At 44.8% G+C, this 20,307-nt stretch overlaps 1 protein-coding gene across 3 annotated transcripts in view; it reads right to left on the reverse strand.

The window, feature by feature from the left end:
* Positions 1 to 13,899, reverse strand: part of CACNA1H (calcium voltage-gated channel subunit alpha1 H) — a 382,070-nt gene extending 368,171 nt beyond the window's left edge. For all 3 annotated transcript variants that reach the window (XM_040439279.1, XM_040439277.1, XM_040439276.1), the window contains exons 1-2: positions 13,538 to 13,899; positions 10,014 to 10,327 (exon numbers count right to left, since the gene is read on the reverse strand). In XM_040439279.1, coding sequence (XP_040295213.1) covers positions 10,014 to 10,312 — 299 coding nt within the window. In that variant the 5' untranslated portion in view covers positions 10,313 to 10,327; positions 13,538 to 13,899. The remainder of the gene's footprint in view (positions 1 to 10,013; positions 10,328 to 13,537) is intronic.
* Positions 13,900 to 20,307: the final 6,408 nt, after the last annotated feature.

Raw genomic sequence — 20,307 nt, forward strand, 5'->3', positions numbered from 1 at the left:
ACAGAGAGAGACAGGGAGGCAGTAATGTCTGCACCTACATCATTTACAGAGAGAGACAGGGAGGCAATACTATCTGTACCTATATCATTTACAGAGAGAGACAGGGAGGCAGTACTATCTGTACCTACATCATTTACAGAGAGAGACAGGGAGGCAGTACTATCTGTACCTACATCATTTACAGGGAGAGACACAGGGAGGCAGTACTATCTGTACCTACATAATTTACAGGGAGGCAGTACCATCTGTACCTACATCATTTACAGAGAGAGACAGGGAGGCAATACTATCTGTATCTACATCATTTACAGGGAGAGACAGGGAGGCAGTACTATCTGCACCTACATCATTTACAGGGAGAGAGACAGGGAGGCAGTACTATCTGTACCTACATTATTTACAGGGAGAGACAGGGAGGCAGTACTATCTGCACCTACATCATTTACAGGGAGAGACACAGGGAGGCAGTACTATCTGTATCTACATCATTTACAGGGAGAGACAGGGAGGCAGTACCATCTGTACCTACATTATTTACAGAGAGAGACAGGGAGGCAATACTATCTGTACCTACATCATGTACAGAGAGAGACAGGGAGGCAGTACTATCTGTACCTACATCATTTACAGGGAGAGACAGGGAGGCAGTACTATCTGTAACCTAAGCTCAGAGATAGTGGTCCTCTTGCTGTCACAGGGCCTGTTGGTACATAATAACCTCCAACCATTATAGGTGCCATATAGTGACGTCACAATGCCTCTGCACCGCGGGTTCATCTCTGTCAGGGCAGTAGCTCTGGCGCTCCTGCAGCTTGAAGCATTTTGCAGTGTTTGCGGAGTGTCAGACTACTGTCTGTTGTGTGCAGCTGTCAGAGGATGACATAAGGTGCCATGTTCTTATCAAACACTCCAGATTCATCCTATAGTGAAATGTTGCCTTTTTCAGCTGTTTCTTCCAAGGCTGGATTTATATATGAACTTTTAAGTGCAAAAGCAGACACTCTATAAAGACTAGAAGGTAAGCACAACGTGCCTCTACGGGAGGGCGCCTCTAGTGGCCAAATGGTTAAACGACTTTATATTCCACAGCAAAACTTTGCAATGAAAAGAACCTTCAGATACATTGAAGCCTCTTATTTAGTGAGAAATGGTCTTAAAAAGACAATCTTACGCCAATTCAACCACTCGAGGTGTTTTTGTCATCCTCAATGCCACCGCGCCAACCCCAGGAACGAAAGCTAAACCAGACCTGACAGCAGCACTTATGCTGCAAAACAAGTCGTCTCTGCCTGCTGCGTAATGTATTCTGGAAGACAATGAGAAAGGTCTGCAAAATGTGCGCTTGTAAGTATTGCATGGGCCATGATATCACTGAGGCACGAGGCACAGAGGTTCTCATACCTCAGCGTATCTCATAACATAGGATATTAGGTCATATTCAGTAAACCATGTTAAGGAATATTTACTACTAGTCCCAAACCCAATTGTAAAAAAAAAAAAAAAAAAAACAACGCCCAGTCTTGTGGATTTTTGGACTGTTTTTGACCCCATGAAAGCAGCTAGGTAGTCTATGAGGAGCCAGGGCTTGTTCACTTATAATCGGCAGAGTATCAGACCACCTTGAAACAGCAAGAGGTACAGGTCATCCTAAAACAGTGGGAAGTTGTAGCCATCCTGAAACAGCAAGAGGAACAAGCCACTCTAAAAAAGCTTGTGCTCTGGCCACCGTAAAACAGCAAAATGTACAGGCCATCTTCAATCAGCAAGCGGTTCACACCACTCTAAAACAGTAAGAGGTACAGGCCATCCTAAAATAACCTAAGAATTCGGCTATTCTAAAACAGTGAGAAGTTCTAGTCATCCTGAAACAACAAGCCAACTGAAAACAGCAAGAGGTTCAGCCTCCAATAAACTGTGAGAGGATCTGGCCACTGTAAAATGGCAAGCGATCCAGACCACCCTAAAGTAGTGGAAAGTTCTGGCCACCATAAAATAGTAAGAGGTTTAGGCCACACTAAAACAACAAGAGGCCCAGTCTATCCTAACACAGTGAGACATTCTGATCACCCTAAAGCCAGTGAGAAGTTCTGGCCATCCTAAAACAGCGAGAAGTTCTGGCCACCGTAAAATAGCAAAAGGTACAGGCAATCCTAAAACAGTGAGATGTTTTGGCCACCCTAAAAGCCAATGTGAGGTTTTGGCCATCCTAAAACAGTAAGAGGTTCTTGCTACCTTAAAATAACAAGAGGTCCAGGCCACCCTAAAACAATGAGAGGTTCTGACTGCAAAAGGTCCATGCAACACCAAAAGAGCAAAAGCCGGTACGGACCACCCTAAACCAGCAAGAGGTTCTGGCCATCCTAGAACATCAAGATGGTCAGCTTTCTACTCTTTACATGGAACTACAATGGGGTAGGAGAGCAACGAGCACTGGTTGATCAAGTTCTAGGAGGGTGAGGTATGACGCACCAGCAGGGGCCTTCTCTTTGTAGTGGAAAAGCTCCCAGATTTTCACGCGACCATAAAACAGAAAAATTTCAGGCCACCCTATAACACTCAGCGGTACAGGCCACTGTATGGGAAGGGTATGGGAGGGCAACAAGCTCCAGTCGCTCCAGTCCTAAAATAGTTGGGCCCCTTTTGTCTTTTTGCTATGGGCCCCTAGGCTGTAAGTCCCCTTTACCAATATAGGAAACAATCAAGTAGCATGTCAACATCCAAAACAGCTTATACATTTTTAGCAGAAGTTGGAGATGACCCACTGAGGACCTCCAATAAATTATAATCTAGAACAGGGATGCCCAACCTGTGGCCCTCCAGCTGTTGCAAAACGACAACTCCCAACATGCCCTTATATCTGTAGGCCGTCTGGGCATGCTGGGAGTTGTAGTTTTGCAACAGCTGGAAGGCCGCAGGTTGGGCATCCCTGATCTAGAAGGTCCACTGGTCCCAGATCATTGAATTTTACAGAATTTTGCTTTATTTTAAAAAAAAGTTAATATTTTTGGAAACAGGAATTATTTCTTCATAGTTTGCCATATGGGGAGCCCCCCCATCCTCCTCTAAGATGTTTCCTATACTTCCCCATGTTTATGGAGGCCCTGTGGTCGCTGTCCTGAGTGGGGTCTCTTCATGGTTGATCCTCACACAGGCCTCCCGAGCAGCTGCATCTTTTTGCTTTGAAATCAGATCCGTCCCTCAGAGTCAGGAACGTGTGGATTATTTAGGCTTCTGGGGACGAGTATTAGATCCTTTCACCGCTGTTGGGACCAGCTGGACACATGGTCGTGACATGCTGGGCGAAGCAAGTGTCCAACAGGTGAGACCAGAATCAGTAAGGCTCCGGGAGAAGCTAAAGCCAAGATGCCCGGCACAAAATTTTTGGATTTAGAGTGCTTGCCCTTAGGTAACTGAGGAAAGGTTGTCTCCCAACTTTCCAAAAACCCTGAATTGCATACAGTCACACAATGCAATGCATATTTCTATACCATTGAGGTGGAAGGAAAAGCTTAGTGACAAGCCCTGAATGGTTGCTGTAGGTAGGTGATCACCTGGGAAGGAGAGGACAATGCGAGGCCAGCTCCGTCTTCCATCTCACACTCAAGGAAGATGTGATACAAGGAGTTGCTTGTTCAGGTCCTCGCACTTTAGTCCTACTTGTGGCATCATGGACTGACCGCTGGTTTGGCGGGCTGTTTTTTTTTTTTTTTTTTAGAAAGTGGCCCTAAGCAACACTTCCGTAAGTGTTTTGCGGATCCGCAAAACACGGACACCTGCAATGAATGTGCGATCCGCAATTTTCGGACCGCACATCACAGACACTATAATAGAAAATGCCTTTTCTGCTCTGCAATTGTGGTCAAGAATAGGACATGTTCTATTTTATTCAGGAACGGAAATGCGGATCCCGAAAATGCGGATGCGGATCCCGGAAATGCGGATTCGCATCTGTTCCAGCCCTATTGAAAGTGAATGCAAATTGCGGAACGAATGAGGACCCAAATTACGGACGTGTGAATGGACCCTTACTGTAGTTCTCACTGCCGTGTTCCAGATGGGTCACTTTATTGGAAGAAAAAACACTCAAACAATAGTTTTCACTTGGATTCAAGAGTCTCTGCTCCCGGTGACAGCCTTGTGGATGTTGTAAGGGGCAGATTCCCCGGATCGTGTTTCTTTTTGTACCATATAGTCCTGGTATAATAATACCATATGGTTCTCACACAATACTACCATATAGTTCCAGTGTAATACTGCCATATAGTCCTGGTATAATAATACCATATGGTTCTCACACAATACTACCATATAGTTCCAGTGTAATACTGCCATATAGTCCTGGTATAATAATACCATATGGTTCTCACACAATACTACCATATAGTTCCAGTGTAATACTGCCATATAGTCCTGGTATAATAATACCAAATGGTTCTCACACAATATTACCATATAGTTCTGGTGTAATACTACCATATAGTAAGTACTGGTATAATACCATATGGTTCTCACACAATACTACCATATAGTTCCAGTGTAATACTGCCATATAGTCCTGGTATAATAATACCATATGGTTCTCACACAATACTACCATATAGTTCTGGTGTAATACTACCATATGGTAAGTACTGGTATAATACCATATGGTTTTCACACAATACTACCATATAGTTCCAGTGTAATACTGCCATATAGTCCTGGTATAATAATACCATTTGGTTCTCACACAATACTACCATATAGTTCCAGTGTAATACTGCCATATAGTCCTGGTATAATAATACCAAATGGTTCTCACACAATATTACCATATAGTTCTGGTGTAATACTACCATATAGTAAGTACTGGTATAATACCATATGGTTCTCACACAATACTACCATATAGTTCCAGTGTAATACTGCCATATAGTCCTGGTATAATAATACCATATGGTTCTCACACAATACTACCATATAGTTCTGGTACAATACATCCATATAGTCTTACATAATACTACCTTAGGCCTCATGCACACGAACGTATGTGTTTTGGCGTAATAATGCCTATCCTTGTCCGCAAACTAGAAAAAATCAAGCACAATTTTTTTTGCAGGGCTACGGAATGGACATACTGATGCGGACAACACATGGTGTGCTGTCTGTATTTTTTGCGGACCCATTGAAAAACGGACAAGAAAGCAAAATACGGTCGTGTGCATGTAGCCTAGACCTCTTTCACACAACCGTATGGCTTTTTCAGTGTTTTGTGGGTCGTTTTTTTCCGGATCCGTTGTTCTGTTTTTTGTTTCTGTTTTTCCGTTCCGTTTTTCTGTATGGCATATACAGTATACAGTAATTACATAGAAAAAATTGGGCTGGGCATAACATTTTCAATAGATGGTTCCGCAAAAACGGAACGGATGCGGAAGACATACGAATGCTTTTCCGTATGTGTTCCGTTTTTTTTGCGGACCCTTTGACTTGAATGGAGCCACGGAACGTGATTTGCGGACAATAAGGCTCCATTCACACGTCCGCAACGTGTTTCGCGGATCCACGGAGCCGCGGATCCGCAAAACACGGAAAGCGGCAATTTGCGTTCCGCATTTTGCTGACCGCACATCGCCAACACTAATAGAATATGCCTGTTCTTGTCCGTAATTGCGGACAAGAATAGGGCATGTTCTATTTTTTTTTTTGCGGAAAGGAAGTGCGGACGCGGAAGTGCGGATCCGCATTTCCGTGTCCAGGCAGCGCATCGATGTGCTGCCCCATAGGAATGAATGGGTCCGCAATTCCGTTCCGCAAAATGCGGAACGAAATTGCGGACGTGTGAATGGAGCCTAATAGGACAAGACTCAAAATGTAGCGGAACGGAAATGCGGACATACGGAAACGGAATGCTCACGGAGTACATTCAGTTTTTTTTGCGGACCCATAGAAATGAATGGTTCCGTATACGGACCGTATACGGAACGCAATAAACGGACCGTATATGGAACGCAATAAACGTAAGTGTGAACGAGCCCTTATACTGTAGTTTCTCACACAATACGGCCATATAGTTCTCACATAATACTACCTTAGGCTGTCGTTTTCATATAATACCACCATATAGTCCTGGTATAATAATACCATATAGTTCTCATATAATACTAAAATTGAATTATCCAATACTACGAAGTTGTTAGTTTTCTCCTCGAGCTCCCATCCTCGGAGGTCCTGGAAAATCAGGGGCCCCGGGCAACTTTGCAGTGGGCCCAAATTAACGCCTACTCCGGCCAAAGGTACTGCTACTGCGGCTCCACAGTTTGGGGGTCCCTAACAGACAGCTCCTCTTATCTCAGCTTCTAAGATTGGACAATGCAGTGTCCCACGTGTAGCTATGATCTAAGTGACGCTGTGTGGCAGGCAATGGCTGCAGCAGGTCACACGACACATATTTACTGTAAGTCAATACCAATCATCGCCACAAGCAATTTCCATTGACTTCTATGGTGAGAAGAACAATGTCAATGACTGCGTACCAGAGACGTAATGTAACTAATGTACTGTACATGTACTGTATGCCCCTCCATTAGTCACTGTCCTCTGCTGACCCCCAGAATCAACCCTTGCTGTCAGCTATTTCCCACACCTGCAGCAGAAACTTAATTTCCATCTTCCATTGGGCTGCAATGGTTGTTGCAATGCAAGTCTATTGGACTTACAATGCAATGGCAGCACAGGCTGCAGGTATAACCTCTGCATCTGGAGTGTCATGCATTTTGCTGCTGGTCTAGTGCCAACCCCGACACAGCATGCCATGCATACCACCGTGCGTCTTCCCTGCCCCCCCCCACCTAGAGAAAGGGGACCCATTCCAGGCGGCTCTCATCCCTTAAGTTGTGGTTTCCACAAGTGCTACAGTGTTACAAGAGAAGTGAAAATGGGATGGGGGAGGGGGGGGCAGCAGAACCTCCTGTTTCCTGCTGGTGTCAAGCAGCTGCTGAAAGGCGCCTTCGTTTTTATCATGGCGACAGATATCCTCTCCCCACCCGGCCTGTTTCCCAGAGTCACCCAGGACCGATCCTGCCTGACACTCTCGCTTTCACACACGTCGCCAGGACAGGATGGAGAAAACAGGATCTGATTTCTCCCAGAAGAAGGGGAATGGGGTCTTTGCATGCAAAGTCTGGATCAGGACAGGCCATCAATCAGCGCAGACGTTTCCTGGATTTCGTGAAGCAGACAGGCAAACAGTCCATCCATGTGTATAAAAGACAGCGCTCTATATACAATCCCCGCGCGTGCTCCTTCCTGGCCTCCGCGAGACGCTGCAGAGTATCGCTGAACTCTTCCCTGTACCCCGCCGCCGTCCGGTGCTGGCTGTTGCCTAATATGGCCATATGGGCACCGTATAGTTAATGATGTCACGCTGTTTAAAGGGGCAGGGGAGACGGCATGGTTAATGGCGTACAGCGTCCCTCTCCCGGCGCGCGCGCCAGCCATGGCTAACACGATTAGGAAGCTGCAGGGACACGCTCTTACTAAATCACTCTCATATAATGGAAAGAGTTGTCCCTCCCGCAGCCTCTTATATACAAGGCATCGCCGGAGAGTTATGATCGGCCTCCGCGCTGTTTGCATGACATTCATTATCTCCTGGTGATTACCAGGGCTACGCGCAGTTAAAATACCCCGCCGTTGCCGGTTCAGCTGACTGCGTGTGGTACGGCCCAGCGTTCAGCCACTGGGATCTATACGTACAGGGGAGGGGATAACGCTCAGCCTCCGCAGCAATGATGGGGATAAGGATCTCTAGAGAAGCTTCTTGACAATAGGTGATGGTTACGTTTGAGTCCGTTATGCGTAGCAGAGCCGGGTTTGTCGTTTGGTGGTGAACCTGCTCAGTTAGGTTCTCTTAGGGCAGGGGTCAGCAACCCTCCAGCTGTTGTGGAACTACAACCCCCAGAATGCTCTGTGTATTTCTATAGGAGTTAAGAGAACAGTCCAGTAGACGTGCATGCTGGGAGTTGTAGTTTCAAAACAGCTGCGTTGCCAGAGGTTGCTGACGTCTGTCTCAGGGCATTGACAATGCAATGGCAAATGACAAATTCAGCTCTGCTGTATATAGTAGAATATAATCAGGGCGACAACATTGCCCTATGAAGCGCAGTTTAAGGGTCCATTCACACGTCCGTAGTGTATTGCGGATCCGCAATACACCCGGCCGGCACCCCCCATAGAAATGCCTATTCTTGTCCGCAATTGCTCTATGTTCTATTTTTTTCCGGAGCCGCAGACCGGAAGATCGGCGGCGCGCACCGGAGATGCGGATGCGGACAGCACACTGTGTGCTGTCTGCATCCATTCCGTCCCCATAGAGAATGAATGGGTCCGCAGCCGTTCCGCACAATTGCGGACATGTGAATGGAGCCTAATAGCGGTATCTTATCATATGAACACCGTGTCAACAAAAAGGACTCCTGAAACTGTGGAGCCAGGGAGATAGATAGATAGATATGAGATAGATAGATAGATAGATAGATAGATAGATAGATAATAGATAGATAGATAGATAGATAGATAGATAGATAGATAGATAGATAGATAGATAGATAGATAGATAGAGAGATATGAGATAGATAGATATGAGATAGATAGATAGATAGATAGATAGATAGAGAGAGAGATATGAGATAGATAGATAGATAGATAGATAGATAGTGATAGATAGATAGAGATAGATAGATAGAGATAGATAGATAGATATGAGATAGATAGATAGATAGATAGAGAGATAGATAGATAGATAGATAGATAGATAATAGATAGATAGATAGATAGATAGATAGATATGAGATAGATATGAGATAGATAGATAGATATGAGATAGATAGATAGATAGATAGATAGATAGATAGATAGATATGAGATAGATAGATAGATAAATAGATATGAGATAGATAATAGATAGATAGATAGATAGATAGATAGATAGATATGAGATAGATATGAGATAGATAGATAGATAGATATGAGATAGATAGATAGATAGATAGATAGATATGAGATAGATAGATAGATAGATAGATAGATAGATAGATAGATAGATAGATATGAGATAGATAGATAGATAGATAGATAGATAGATAGATAAATAGATATGAGATGATAGATAGATAGATATGAGATCAATAGGTGGATGGATAGATAATAGATAGATAGATAGATAGATAGATAGATAGATATGAGATAGATAGATAGATAGATAGATAGATAGATAGATAGATAGATAGATAAATTAGAATCATTTGGAGTCACACAATCTCTGATATCCTTGGGCACTGTCCTTCTCATTCTCCCATAAATCCAGTCCCATCGACCTAGGACTCTCACACATCAAAGAACCCACAAGGTCAACACATTGAAGGAACACGACACGTCTGATCTCAACAAGTTTGTTCCACATCTCTTCAAAAACATCACCACAAAGCACAAAACCTAAAAAAGATCCAATGTAAAGGAGCAGGACTCTGACTGCCATCCTCATAAAGCCGTGCGGAACACTAAGCCCTCTCCCAAGGAGGTCACCATCAACCTTCTACTCTTTTCCAACCATAAAGGAGCATGGTTTCCCAGATATTTTGTCTCGGAATGACTTTCGTTTCTCATCATCCCAGATGTAGCAGGTCTGAGTTTGTCACTTGGTATATCTTGTGTACTGAAAACATACTGCATCATCTTGTTTCAGAGAGCTATCACAATGCAAGGAGGAATGCAGCTTCCAGGAGTTAAAAGACAAATTCAGCTCTGCTGCATCTGTTTTTCGACTTGAAGGCCCTAAGCAGTCGTCATGCTCCCCCTGTTGGAAACCCTGTTCCTTCAGCATAAACTTCGATCCAAGGAAAGCGTAAGCAACTTTAATGCAGGCAAATTAGAGAAACTATATCATCATCAACACCATCCTTCCTACCAGGACCCTCCTCCTACATGAGAGGACGAGGGATGTTGGAGAACGTTAGAGAATTTCCAGGAAAGGATATGGGTTACAGACCAGTCGAATACACCAGCTGCGTGGATGGGTGGTTTGTTTAAGACAGAAGAATACAGTGGGAGCCAACGCTGGGTACGGGACCTGTTCACCTTCCTCAGAGCCCTGACCTTGTTCCCGACTTCTGCTTGAAGATTCCCCTGAGCCCAAACTTCCCAGAGCTGATTTTTCGGCACTTCCCCCATCCTCTTCTTCTCCGGGGTCCCCCGCCGGTGGCATGGGGGGTATAGGAACCCTGATATCATCTCCGGCCAGCGGCTGGAAAGGTTCTCTTCTCTCGCCATCAGTCATGATAGCAAACGGCACCTGAAGAAGAAGAGCACAAGAGATCATTTAGGTCTTTAGGGTGATCAGAGAGACAACACAATGGTCAGCAGAAGACTCATCCACCTCATTTGTCTTCAATAAATTAGTCATCATCTCTACCAAACCAAGAACATCTCCTCTAAAAACCACCTAGAGAGATTGAGGCGTCTTCTTCTGTCAAATTTCTTTGTCAGATCACATTCTTGAAAAGCTGGAGCATAAGCAATATGGAGACCATTCCCCCAACCAGAATGGGTTATGACACAACTTTTCTGAAGGGCAAATCTTCTTCGGTATAACGAGGCAGATTTGCCCTTCAGGAGTGGACATCTTAAAGGATCTATATCTATAAACAAGGGCTGAATGGAGCAGTGAGAAGACTTTAGACAAAAAGACTGACTCCTTGTTTTAATTGTAGGGTAAGGGACTCTTCAAGGTTCTTCATGTTTGATTGATGGACATGTCCAAAAAGAAGGTTCTTAGATTATATTGGGGCAGAATGTAGACTCTAGAGGAGATATTATGAATGGGGTGCTGGTAATTCACACCGTATATCATGATCCCATGTTGTAGGTGAGGGGTCAATGATTTTATCAAGCTAAAGTTTCTAAAAAACCTTGGTCCACACTTCCCCAATGTGAAGAACTCTCAGTTCTCTCAAGAGGAACCTGGAATATCCTAAACAGATGTCCACAATGGGGTTCTTCTTGTTTGGTGGACGTGTCCTAAAAGGTGGCTCTTAGATCATATTGAGTCAGAATCTAGACTTTGGAGGATACATTATAAATGGGGTGGGGATAATTCACACCATATATCACCATCCCATGTTCTAGGGGAAGGGTCAATGATTCTATCAAGCCCAGGTTTCTAAAAAATGTGATCCACCCTTCCACAATTTGAAGATTTCTGAGCTCTCCCAAGAGGAACCTGGAATATCTTACAAATATGTCCAAAAAGGACACTGAGCAACCGAGAAAATCCAAGAAGATGGGTAGGAAGTGTCAATCAAATACAGAATAGAGAGATCATAGCAAGGAGAATTGCAAATTTCAAGGAAGACAAGGACGGGAGGAAAACAATGGGCGAGATTATTGAGGAAGAGACGGATTTCGCAGCTGAGATAGAAGAATTGGGGGAAGTGCCTGTAATGTAATAAGGAATTAGGGTGTTATAATAGGTCACTCTCGCTAAAGACAGATGTCCACTTGTGTCCTCAATGACTAGTAATTCAAGCAAGTTCACTCTTCACCTGAAGATGATTTCTACATGTCAAAAAGAAAAGTATCTGAAGCTCTTTGTCTGGCAGCGGGCACTCCCTAATACTCATCCCAGTTGCCTGCCTGGCAGGACCACCTTTCACTTCGGCAAACATCTATAAAAATGTGATCATTCCATCTAAAGAGCCTTGACCATATGGTGGCCCTTAAAGGGCATAGCCCTATGAACTACATACAAACCCCACACCCTATTTAGAGGTTGCAGGACCCAGAATATAGACTTTGTTACAGTGTACATCACACGAGGGACGTGTATACAGTCTCTCCATATATTATCCAGTATCTTTCTTCGGACAGAGACAATGTGTAATGTATACAAAGAATATCCATGTGAAATATGAATATACAGCGTAGCATATACATGGTGTAGATGATCTATGGGCAGATGCAAGGCAGAGTGTATACCTGTGCACATAATCGAGTCACATATTTGTAATGACCCTATAGATCACATAGTGTATGCTGTCTGAAGAGCGGTGAGTATGCGCAGGCGAGCAATGTAATGTATACAGTTTACAGACAGTCAATGTACAGTAGACACATATTATACATACAATATATCCCAAGCTGCTTTCGCCATTGCCCTGTTATTTGAAGGCTTATAATGATTGCTTGTGCCCAAATTAGGAAGAGACGTGTTTGTGAAAAGTGAAAAAACAGGCAGAAGACTTGAGCAGGCTGGGGATAGGGAATTGGTTCCTGATGTGTCTTGCTGGGGTATAACATATGTGCATGTTAAATAAGTTAACTTAAGCCTTACTTAAAATCCCTCCATCCCCCTCCAGACCTTACCATTTACTGGTAATGATGAGGCTCTATAAACCAATTAATACCAACTGCCCCCCCCCCTTCCTTACACAATTACAAGATACAATGTATCAGCCCTCACAGGCAACATTGTATCTTCTGCAATGTCTAAAGCAACATTAGTATCATTTGCAAATCTCAAGTCATGTCAGCCAGAATATAAAATGTTAAAGGAGCATGCTCTGTCCCAAATTATGCACACTGTGCCAGGTTCCCCCACCACATGCCAACACTTAGGTGCCACCCAGCACCATGGGTGTAAAAGGACCTTGCCCACCCTTCCAAATCTAAGATGGTAAACCAAATACTTAGGTGCCACCCAGCACCATGGGTGTAAAAGGACCTTGCCCACCCTTCCAAATCTATAGCCCCTGGTGATGGTAAACCAAACACTTAAGTGCCACCCAGCATCAATGGTGTAAAAGGACCTCACCCATCCTAGCAGATCTTCAGCTCATGGTGGCGGTAAACCAAATACTTAGGTGCCACCCAGCAGCATGGGTGTAAAAGGATATATGACCCATCCTGCCAGATCTACAGCTTCTAGTGATGGTTAACCAAACACTTAGGTGCCACCCAGCACCATGGGTGTAAAAGGATATATGACCCATCCTGCCAGATCTACAGCTTCTAGTGGTGGTTAACCAAACACTTAGGTGCCACCCAGCACCATGGGTGTAAAAGGATATGACCCATCCTGCCAAATCTTCAGCTCATGGTGATGGTAGACCAAACACTTAGGTGCCACCCAGCTTCAGAAGAGTTAAATGGTTATATCTTGCTTGTTACTCCCATAGCACTTGAAGATGGCAACCTAAACACAGATGCCGGCCAACCCACCTTCTAGTCCCATGATGATGGTAACCCATACACTTAGGTGCCACATGGACCCATGAGGGTTAAAAGACCCAACCCATCCTATTAGCCCCACAGGACTTAGCAAAACAGGTGTCACCTGGCACCATTAGGGTTAAAATGAGCAAGCCATCTTCTTAGTTGTAAGGCACATGCTGATGGTAACCCACATACTGTGGTGCCTGATGTGTCTTCTGTAGAACTTAACACAGGACCTCCTCTACCCAAAGCAAGTTACTGAGCCCATATGGTGCCCATCATGCCCCCTTACCTTAATTTAACGGATTCCTGGCTTCCCAAAAGCATAGCTCACCTCCACTTTACATGAAATCCCAAAGTAATAATGATGGGGATGGAGGAAGGGGTGAAAGGTCCCCCCCTGAGCTCCAAGTAAAGGGGTATATCCAGAGATTGTAGGGGCTCCAGGTGGGATGTGATGGGCAGGGTGGTGCCTTGATGAGTAAAATCCAGGGTTTGGTAGATCCAGCACAATCCAAAAAGGTTCTTCTGCTTGATCCAAGGGGTGGGTTCTGGTGCTGATGCTGGGGGTCTTAGATCCTGCTACCAGGGGGTCTCTTGGAGTTCAAGCTCCTTGCAGTAGGGAGAGCGTTCACTCCTCATCCCAGCAAAGCCTTAACAGAACTGAGCAGGAAACTTGTACTCATGTACCAGGAGGGAGGAGAGAGAGCACAACTAGAGATGAGGGAGGGAGAGGAGGAGTGGAGGAGAAGCAGGGGGAGGAGGAGGATGGACACAGAGGAGAAGCAGGAACAGGAGGAGGAGGATGGAGAGAAGGTGCAGGACACCTCTGATCCCTGCATGGAGGTGACAACTGTCTAGTGGGAAGGGACTAAACCCTCCCCCACCTCACCCCAACCAGGCTGCCTGCCTCTCACCCCCAGGGGGGGCTCAAGTGAAAACACCTGTTCTCACATTGTCTCATCATCATCCCCTAAAGGTGAAGGCAGCTGGGGACTGTCACCGCACAGACACATGTGCCACCCAGGACTACCATCCTCATTCATAGGGAGCTGCATGTGTCTATGAGAGGCTGGGAATTGTCACAGCCTGAGGCTGCAGCCTTTGGGAGCATGCATCACACATGTCATCGTCATCATCATCATACATATCATCATTATACATGTCATCATCATCATCATCATCATCATACATGTCATCATCATTATGATCACACACGTCATCATCATCATACATATCATCAATGATGACTGCATGTATGATGGTATGTATGATTATGACATGTATAATGATGATGACATGTATGATTATGATTCATAATCATACATATCATCATCATCATCATTATACATGCCATCATCATTATAATCATACACGTCATCGTCTTCGTTATACACGTCATCGTCTTCATACATGTCATCATCAGTATATATTTTTTTGTATAGTATTATTTTTTGTATTTATTATCATTATTATTATTATTTTATGACATTGATATATTTTTATTATATTATTTATTGTATTATTTTCATCAAGTATTTTTTTTTACATAATTTATATTTTAACGTTTAAATTTTACTTTTTAAATCTATTTTTTTATATTTATTATTGTTGTATTTCTTTGTATATTTATTATATTCTTTTTTTAGATTACTTGTATCATTTTTACTATTTATATGTAATGTGATTTCTTTATACTTCATGTAATATTTATACGTTTTAGGATTATTATCACCCGTTGTCACTGTCTTATTCTCCATTATATAGATGGCGTGTTTTATTTTTTTTTCATTTCACCGTTGCCTTCGCTTGGTCGATATGATTCACAAATTGCCAAATTTGTACCAAAGTCACCAAAACTAAGCCGACCAATCTGGAAATGTCCTACGGAAGTCATGGTGGACTGGAAGGTGAGATCCAAACCGTGTTACGTCTACGCCTGGTCAGATTTGGCATCAAGTGACAGCCCCCGACTGAAGACCGCCCATCCATACTGAATGACACTGTGCCCACTGATATAGTCACCCACGGCAATCTCTGCGCCCGTGAACCAGCTCCCTGCATCTGAATGGGGTTGTTTTGGTGGCAAGCACATGGATTTCTGCAGGTCATTCAGAGATACTGGGAAAGTGTCTGCAATAAACCTGCTGCGTGTGAACACACCCTAAAGCAGGGCGCCCTGCAAGGCAATGACCACGTGTTGATGGACAGGTGAGTCTCCTGCAGCTGCACCTGCCCTGACCAGGGGAGAAGCAGTGACAGCCCCCCCTCCCGGGCAGCCTCATATCCTTCGAGGATAAGCGGCGCTGACTGGAATAATGACAGATATCCCTGTGCACAAGGTTGGAAAGTCTCTTAATTAGGAGAGCTCAGCCCATGGCGGAGGGGGAATTACACAACAGCGGCTCCTGCAACGAACCCTCGTGAATGGGACTACTGAGCAGCAATCGCCTCGCTGATATCTGATTCTGGGAAAGCTGGGTGACAACCAATACGGCTGCCGTTATAGCTTCACTTGCAAGTGAACAAACTCAATATTGGTACTTGTCACCCAGCTTTCCCAGAACCAGAAATAGCTCTATACGGGCAGGGTGCATCCCTAGAGGGTATACCCGGTCCCTGCACCCTAAGGCTAGGTCTGCACGACGACATTTTGTCGCACCGATGTCGCGCGACAATTTTTATAATGATAGTCTATGGTGTCGCACAGTCGCAAAAAATCCATTCGAGATAGATTTTTCCGTGACTGTCGAGTCGCAGCATGTTGCAGTGCGACCCATAGACTATCATAATAAAAATTGTCGCAGTGTAGTTGTGCCCTATCTGTCGTCGTGTAGACCTAGCCTAAAGGGCCACTCTGTCCCATAGGAGGACACCAGTGATGTCATAGTTGGGGCCCCCGATACAAATTGGGGGCTTCATGTCCCTTCATTTCTGGAAAACCTGTTTCAGCGTAGCGGCCCATGGGACCTCAGTCCGATCCGGAATCCAGAGGGATCCGCCAGGCAGAGTAGTCCAGGATGAGGTTAATTCCCCATCCAGCAGCTGCCGCTCTCATTAACAGAATCTCACATCTCTGCAGACTGAGGACAGCAGTGTGAAGGCGCAGGCGGCAGCAGCATCCCGCTAAGCTCCTTACATTAACCCCTGCACGGCCGCCCGGCGACATCTGGACGGGATTCGCTGACTGCACCTAATCCGGGAGCGGGGTTATTGCACTGCTGTAGGATGATGGGAGTCACAGTACACGGCTGCACATGGAAGCTTAGACCGGAAGAGCTGGAATCAGGATAATGTATATTACAGACGTGGGCTTGTAAAACCTCATAGACACCGGTAAATGGATTTTACAGCGTGTGCGGCAACATTTAACCCTTTACCACACCATGACATGCTGACACTCATCAGCTATTTATCAAGACCAACAGGACTAATTTGAAAGTCGTGAGATTTTACAGGATCGTTGAAATCTTGTGCGCTTTCACAAACTTTTATCCACTAGGTGGCAGCATAACCATGCTCGGTGCTTTACCGATTATTTCAAGGGGTTGTCCAGGATTAGAAAAATATGACTGCTTCCAAAAACAGCACCACCCCTCTCCATAGGTTGTATTGCAGCTTTGCCCTATTGGAGTTGAACTGCAATACCAGATAGAACTTATGCCCAGGGGTGGCGCTGTTTTCAGAAGAAAGCAGCCATGTTTTTCTAATCCTGGACGAATGACTAATGTAAAAATAAAAATCAGACACTATGTAGTACAGGATAATCTCTTTCTAACAAAGCTAAAACCAGCCCTGCACCTCACCTGGATCCAGAGATCTCCCCATTCATTGCGCTGCTAGATTTATATCAAGCTAGTAGCTCAAGGGGAGTGGCCTTTCAGCTGCAGCTCTGGGGGCGTGTCTCAGCTCTCCCTATCACAGCTCAGGGGGGCGTGTCTCAGCTCTCCCTATCACAGCTCTGGGGGCGTGTCTCAGCTCTCCCTATCACAGCTTAGGGGGCGTGTCTCAGCTCTCCCTATCACAGCTCAGGGGGCGTGTCTCAGCTCTCCCTATCACAGCTCTGGGGGCGTGTCTAAGCTCTCCCTATCACAGCTCAGGGGGGCGTGTCTCAGCTCTCTCTATCACAGCTCTGGGGGTGTGTCTCAGCTCTCCCTATCACAGCTTAGGGGGCGTGTCTCAGCTCTTCCTATCAAAGCTCTGGAGGCGTGTCTCAGCTCTCCCTATCACAGCTCTGGGGGCGTGTCTCAGCTCTCCCTATCACAGCTCAGGGGGCTTGTCTCAGCTCTCCCTATCACAGCTCAGGAGGCAGTTGAAGGATGAAACTGAGCATGTGCGGCCATCTCAGTGAGCAGGACAAAGAAATAAGAAAAAGAACAAACAGCAGGTGGCGCTATACAGATTTTATTGAATAACTCAGTGGCTATGCTAAATTTTTAATTACATGTAATTACAAAAGTATTCAGGTCCAGGTGCTGGTTTAAAAACTGTAGAATATTTTTCCTGGGACAACCCCTTTTTTGGTAAAACAGTTTCAAAACCTTATATAAAAAAACGTGAGCGTGCATAATCAGATTGATTTAGGCCTCTTGCACACGACCGTATGGCTTTTTCAGTGTTTTGCAGTCTGCAAAAAAAGGATCCGAAAAAAATACATATGACGTCCGTGTGCATTCCGTTTTTTGCTGAACGGACTAGCTGCCTGGACAGCCTACAGCCATTAGGGCATGCTGGGAGTTGTCGTTTTGCAACAGCCGGAGGAGGGCCACAGGTTGAGCATCCCTGCTCTAATAAATGCCTGAATGGGCTCACCTCACAATCGGGGGATATGTGGCGACTTATTCTCCAAGCCCCTTATAGAAATTGCAGACGTGGAGCATTTAAAGGTGTCCTGTTAAGGAGGCTGTGTGCTATGGACAGTATTCTTACAGCAGCACAGAGTATTTGAGACAGGGTTATAGTAGTCTGGCATGTCTCACACTGGCGTCATATGATGGGAACAATGGAATCCTCCACAATAGGTGTAGAAAGAGCTGGGTCCACATCCACAGCAGCACAGAGTGTTTAAGCAGACAAGAAGCAGTGACCTGTTCACTCATGTGATGATGTGACAGGACCATGATGTAAGAAGGAGACTGAGAGTAATGTAGTGGAAGGTGTACAGATCTTAGCAGCACAGAGTATTTCAGCTGTGGGCTGGTAGGGAGTAAAGTGATCCATCCATTCATGTCATGATGGTAGCAAAGGACAGAGTTGCTTGTGACACAGACATAATCTAAGCAGGGAGCTGACAGAAAGGTGTAGAGACCCCATCAGCACAGAGTATTTCAGCAGCTGAGCGTTAGAGGTTTCAGTGACCTACCCATTCCTGTGATGAGGTTATTGAGGACCTGGCTGCTTGTGCATGATATAAGAAAGAGTGGGAGAAATTCAGTGGAAGGAGTAGAAAACCCATGCAGCACAGAGTATTTCAGCAGTTCAGCCTTAGAGGTTTCAGTGACCTATCCACTCCTGTGATGAGTTTATTGAGGACCTGGCTGCTTGTGCATGATATAAGCAAGAGTGGGAGAAATTCAGTGGAAGGAGTAGAAAACCCATGCAGCACAGAGTATTTCAGCAGGTTTGGTGTTCTAAGCTTGTGGAAGGCAATGACCTGTACAGCTGCATATGATAGTGGGTAGAAGTAGTAGTAGTAGTAGTAGTATTAGATGCAAGAGGAAAAGAGTCATACAGCATAGAGATGATTTGAAGCAGCGCAGAGGATTTCAGGATACACATGTGAATATATATATATATATATATATATATATATATATATATTTGGCTGTAGACTGCATGATCTCCAGAGCTGTCAAAACACCAATAGATACAACATGGTGTTACAGCGGATACCTGGGAGACACTGACAGGCCTTGCAGGCGGATCAATAAAAGTTATTTATTTAACCAACGTTTTGGTCTGCTGCACCAGACCTTCATCAGGAGCCTTCAGTGGGTGGAAACAATGTATCAGCCTTGAAGAAGTATATTTACATAATATGTAGCAGAAGAAAGCAAACACTGCTCCATCTGTACACAGCGCAGGATCCAGCTGCCACTGTCTGTCTGAATAGGCCATGGGGACATGGCAGGATCTGACTGTGAACTGCTGGGGGGGGGGGGGGGGGGAGACATCTTCAGGGGGGTAGATCTGTGATGTTATTTTCTGTCCTGGGATCAGCAGTGCCGATACTGTGTAGGAGCTGCTCCCTCTTGGGGATAACATGGGTATTAATGAGTGGGGGGACTGATGAGGACTGTAAATGTTCAGCTCTCCATGGTGGGCTTGTGCTCACTATATCACATGAGTTCTATTGCTTGCGGTATTACATGGGTACTGTTATATGGTCTTTATAGCAGACACTACTACAGGGGCTCTAGTGCTGACACTATTGTACCAGCTCTGTGTCTTGCATGTATGCAGATGAGGCAGTTGGTGCTATGTTATATGGTCTCTATGCCAGATACTGCTATGGGACTAAATGGGCACCGTGGCTGGCACTATTATAAGGTCTCGGTGCCAATTGCTAGCATAAGGGCCCTATAGCTTGTGCGATCATATGGACACTAGGGATGGTACTGTTATATGGTCTATATGTCAGAAACAGTGTAAAGGTCCTGTTGCTGGTGCTAATATATGAGTATTATGGATGGTACTATTATATGGGCACTATAGCTGGTACAATTATATAGTATATATGTCAGACACTACCACTCTGCAAGACTCCTGTTGCTGGTGCTATTATATGAGCACTATGGATGGTACTATTATATGGGCACTATGGATGGTACTAATATATGGTCTATAATTCATACACTATTACATTGTAAGGCTTCTGTTGCTGGTGCTATTATATGAGCACTATGGATGGTACATCGTAAGGGTCCTGCTGCTGGCGCTGTTATATAGGGCCTATGACTGGTACTATTATATGGTCTATATTTCTATATTTCATACACTATTACATCGTAAGGGTCCTGCTGTTGATGCTGTTATATGGGTAGTATGGCTGGTAGTATTATA

The sequence above is a fragment of the Bufo bufo genome, chromosome 7 (assembly GCF_905171765.1).
Source record: "Bufo bufo chromosome 7, aBufBuf1.1, whole genome shotgun sequence".
Taxonomy (NCBI): Eukaryota; Metazoa; Chordata; class Amphibia; order Anura; family Bufonidae; genus Bufo; species Bufo bufo.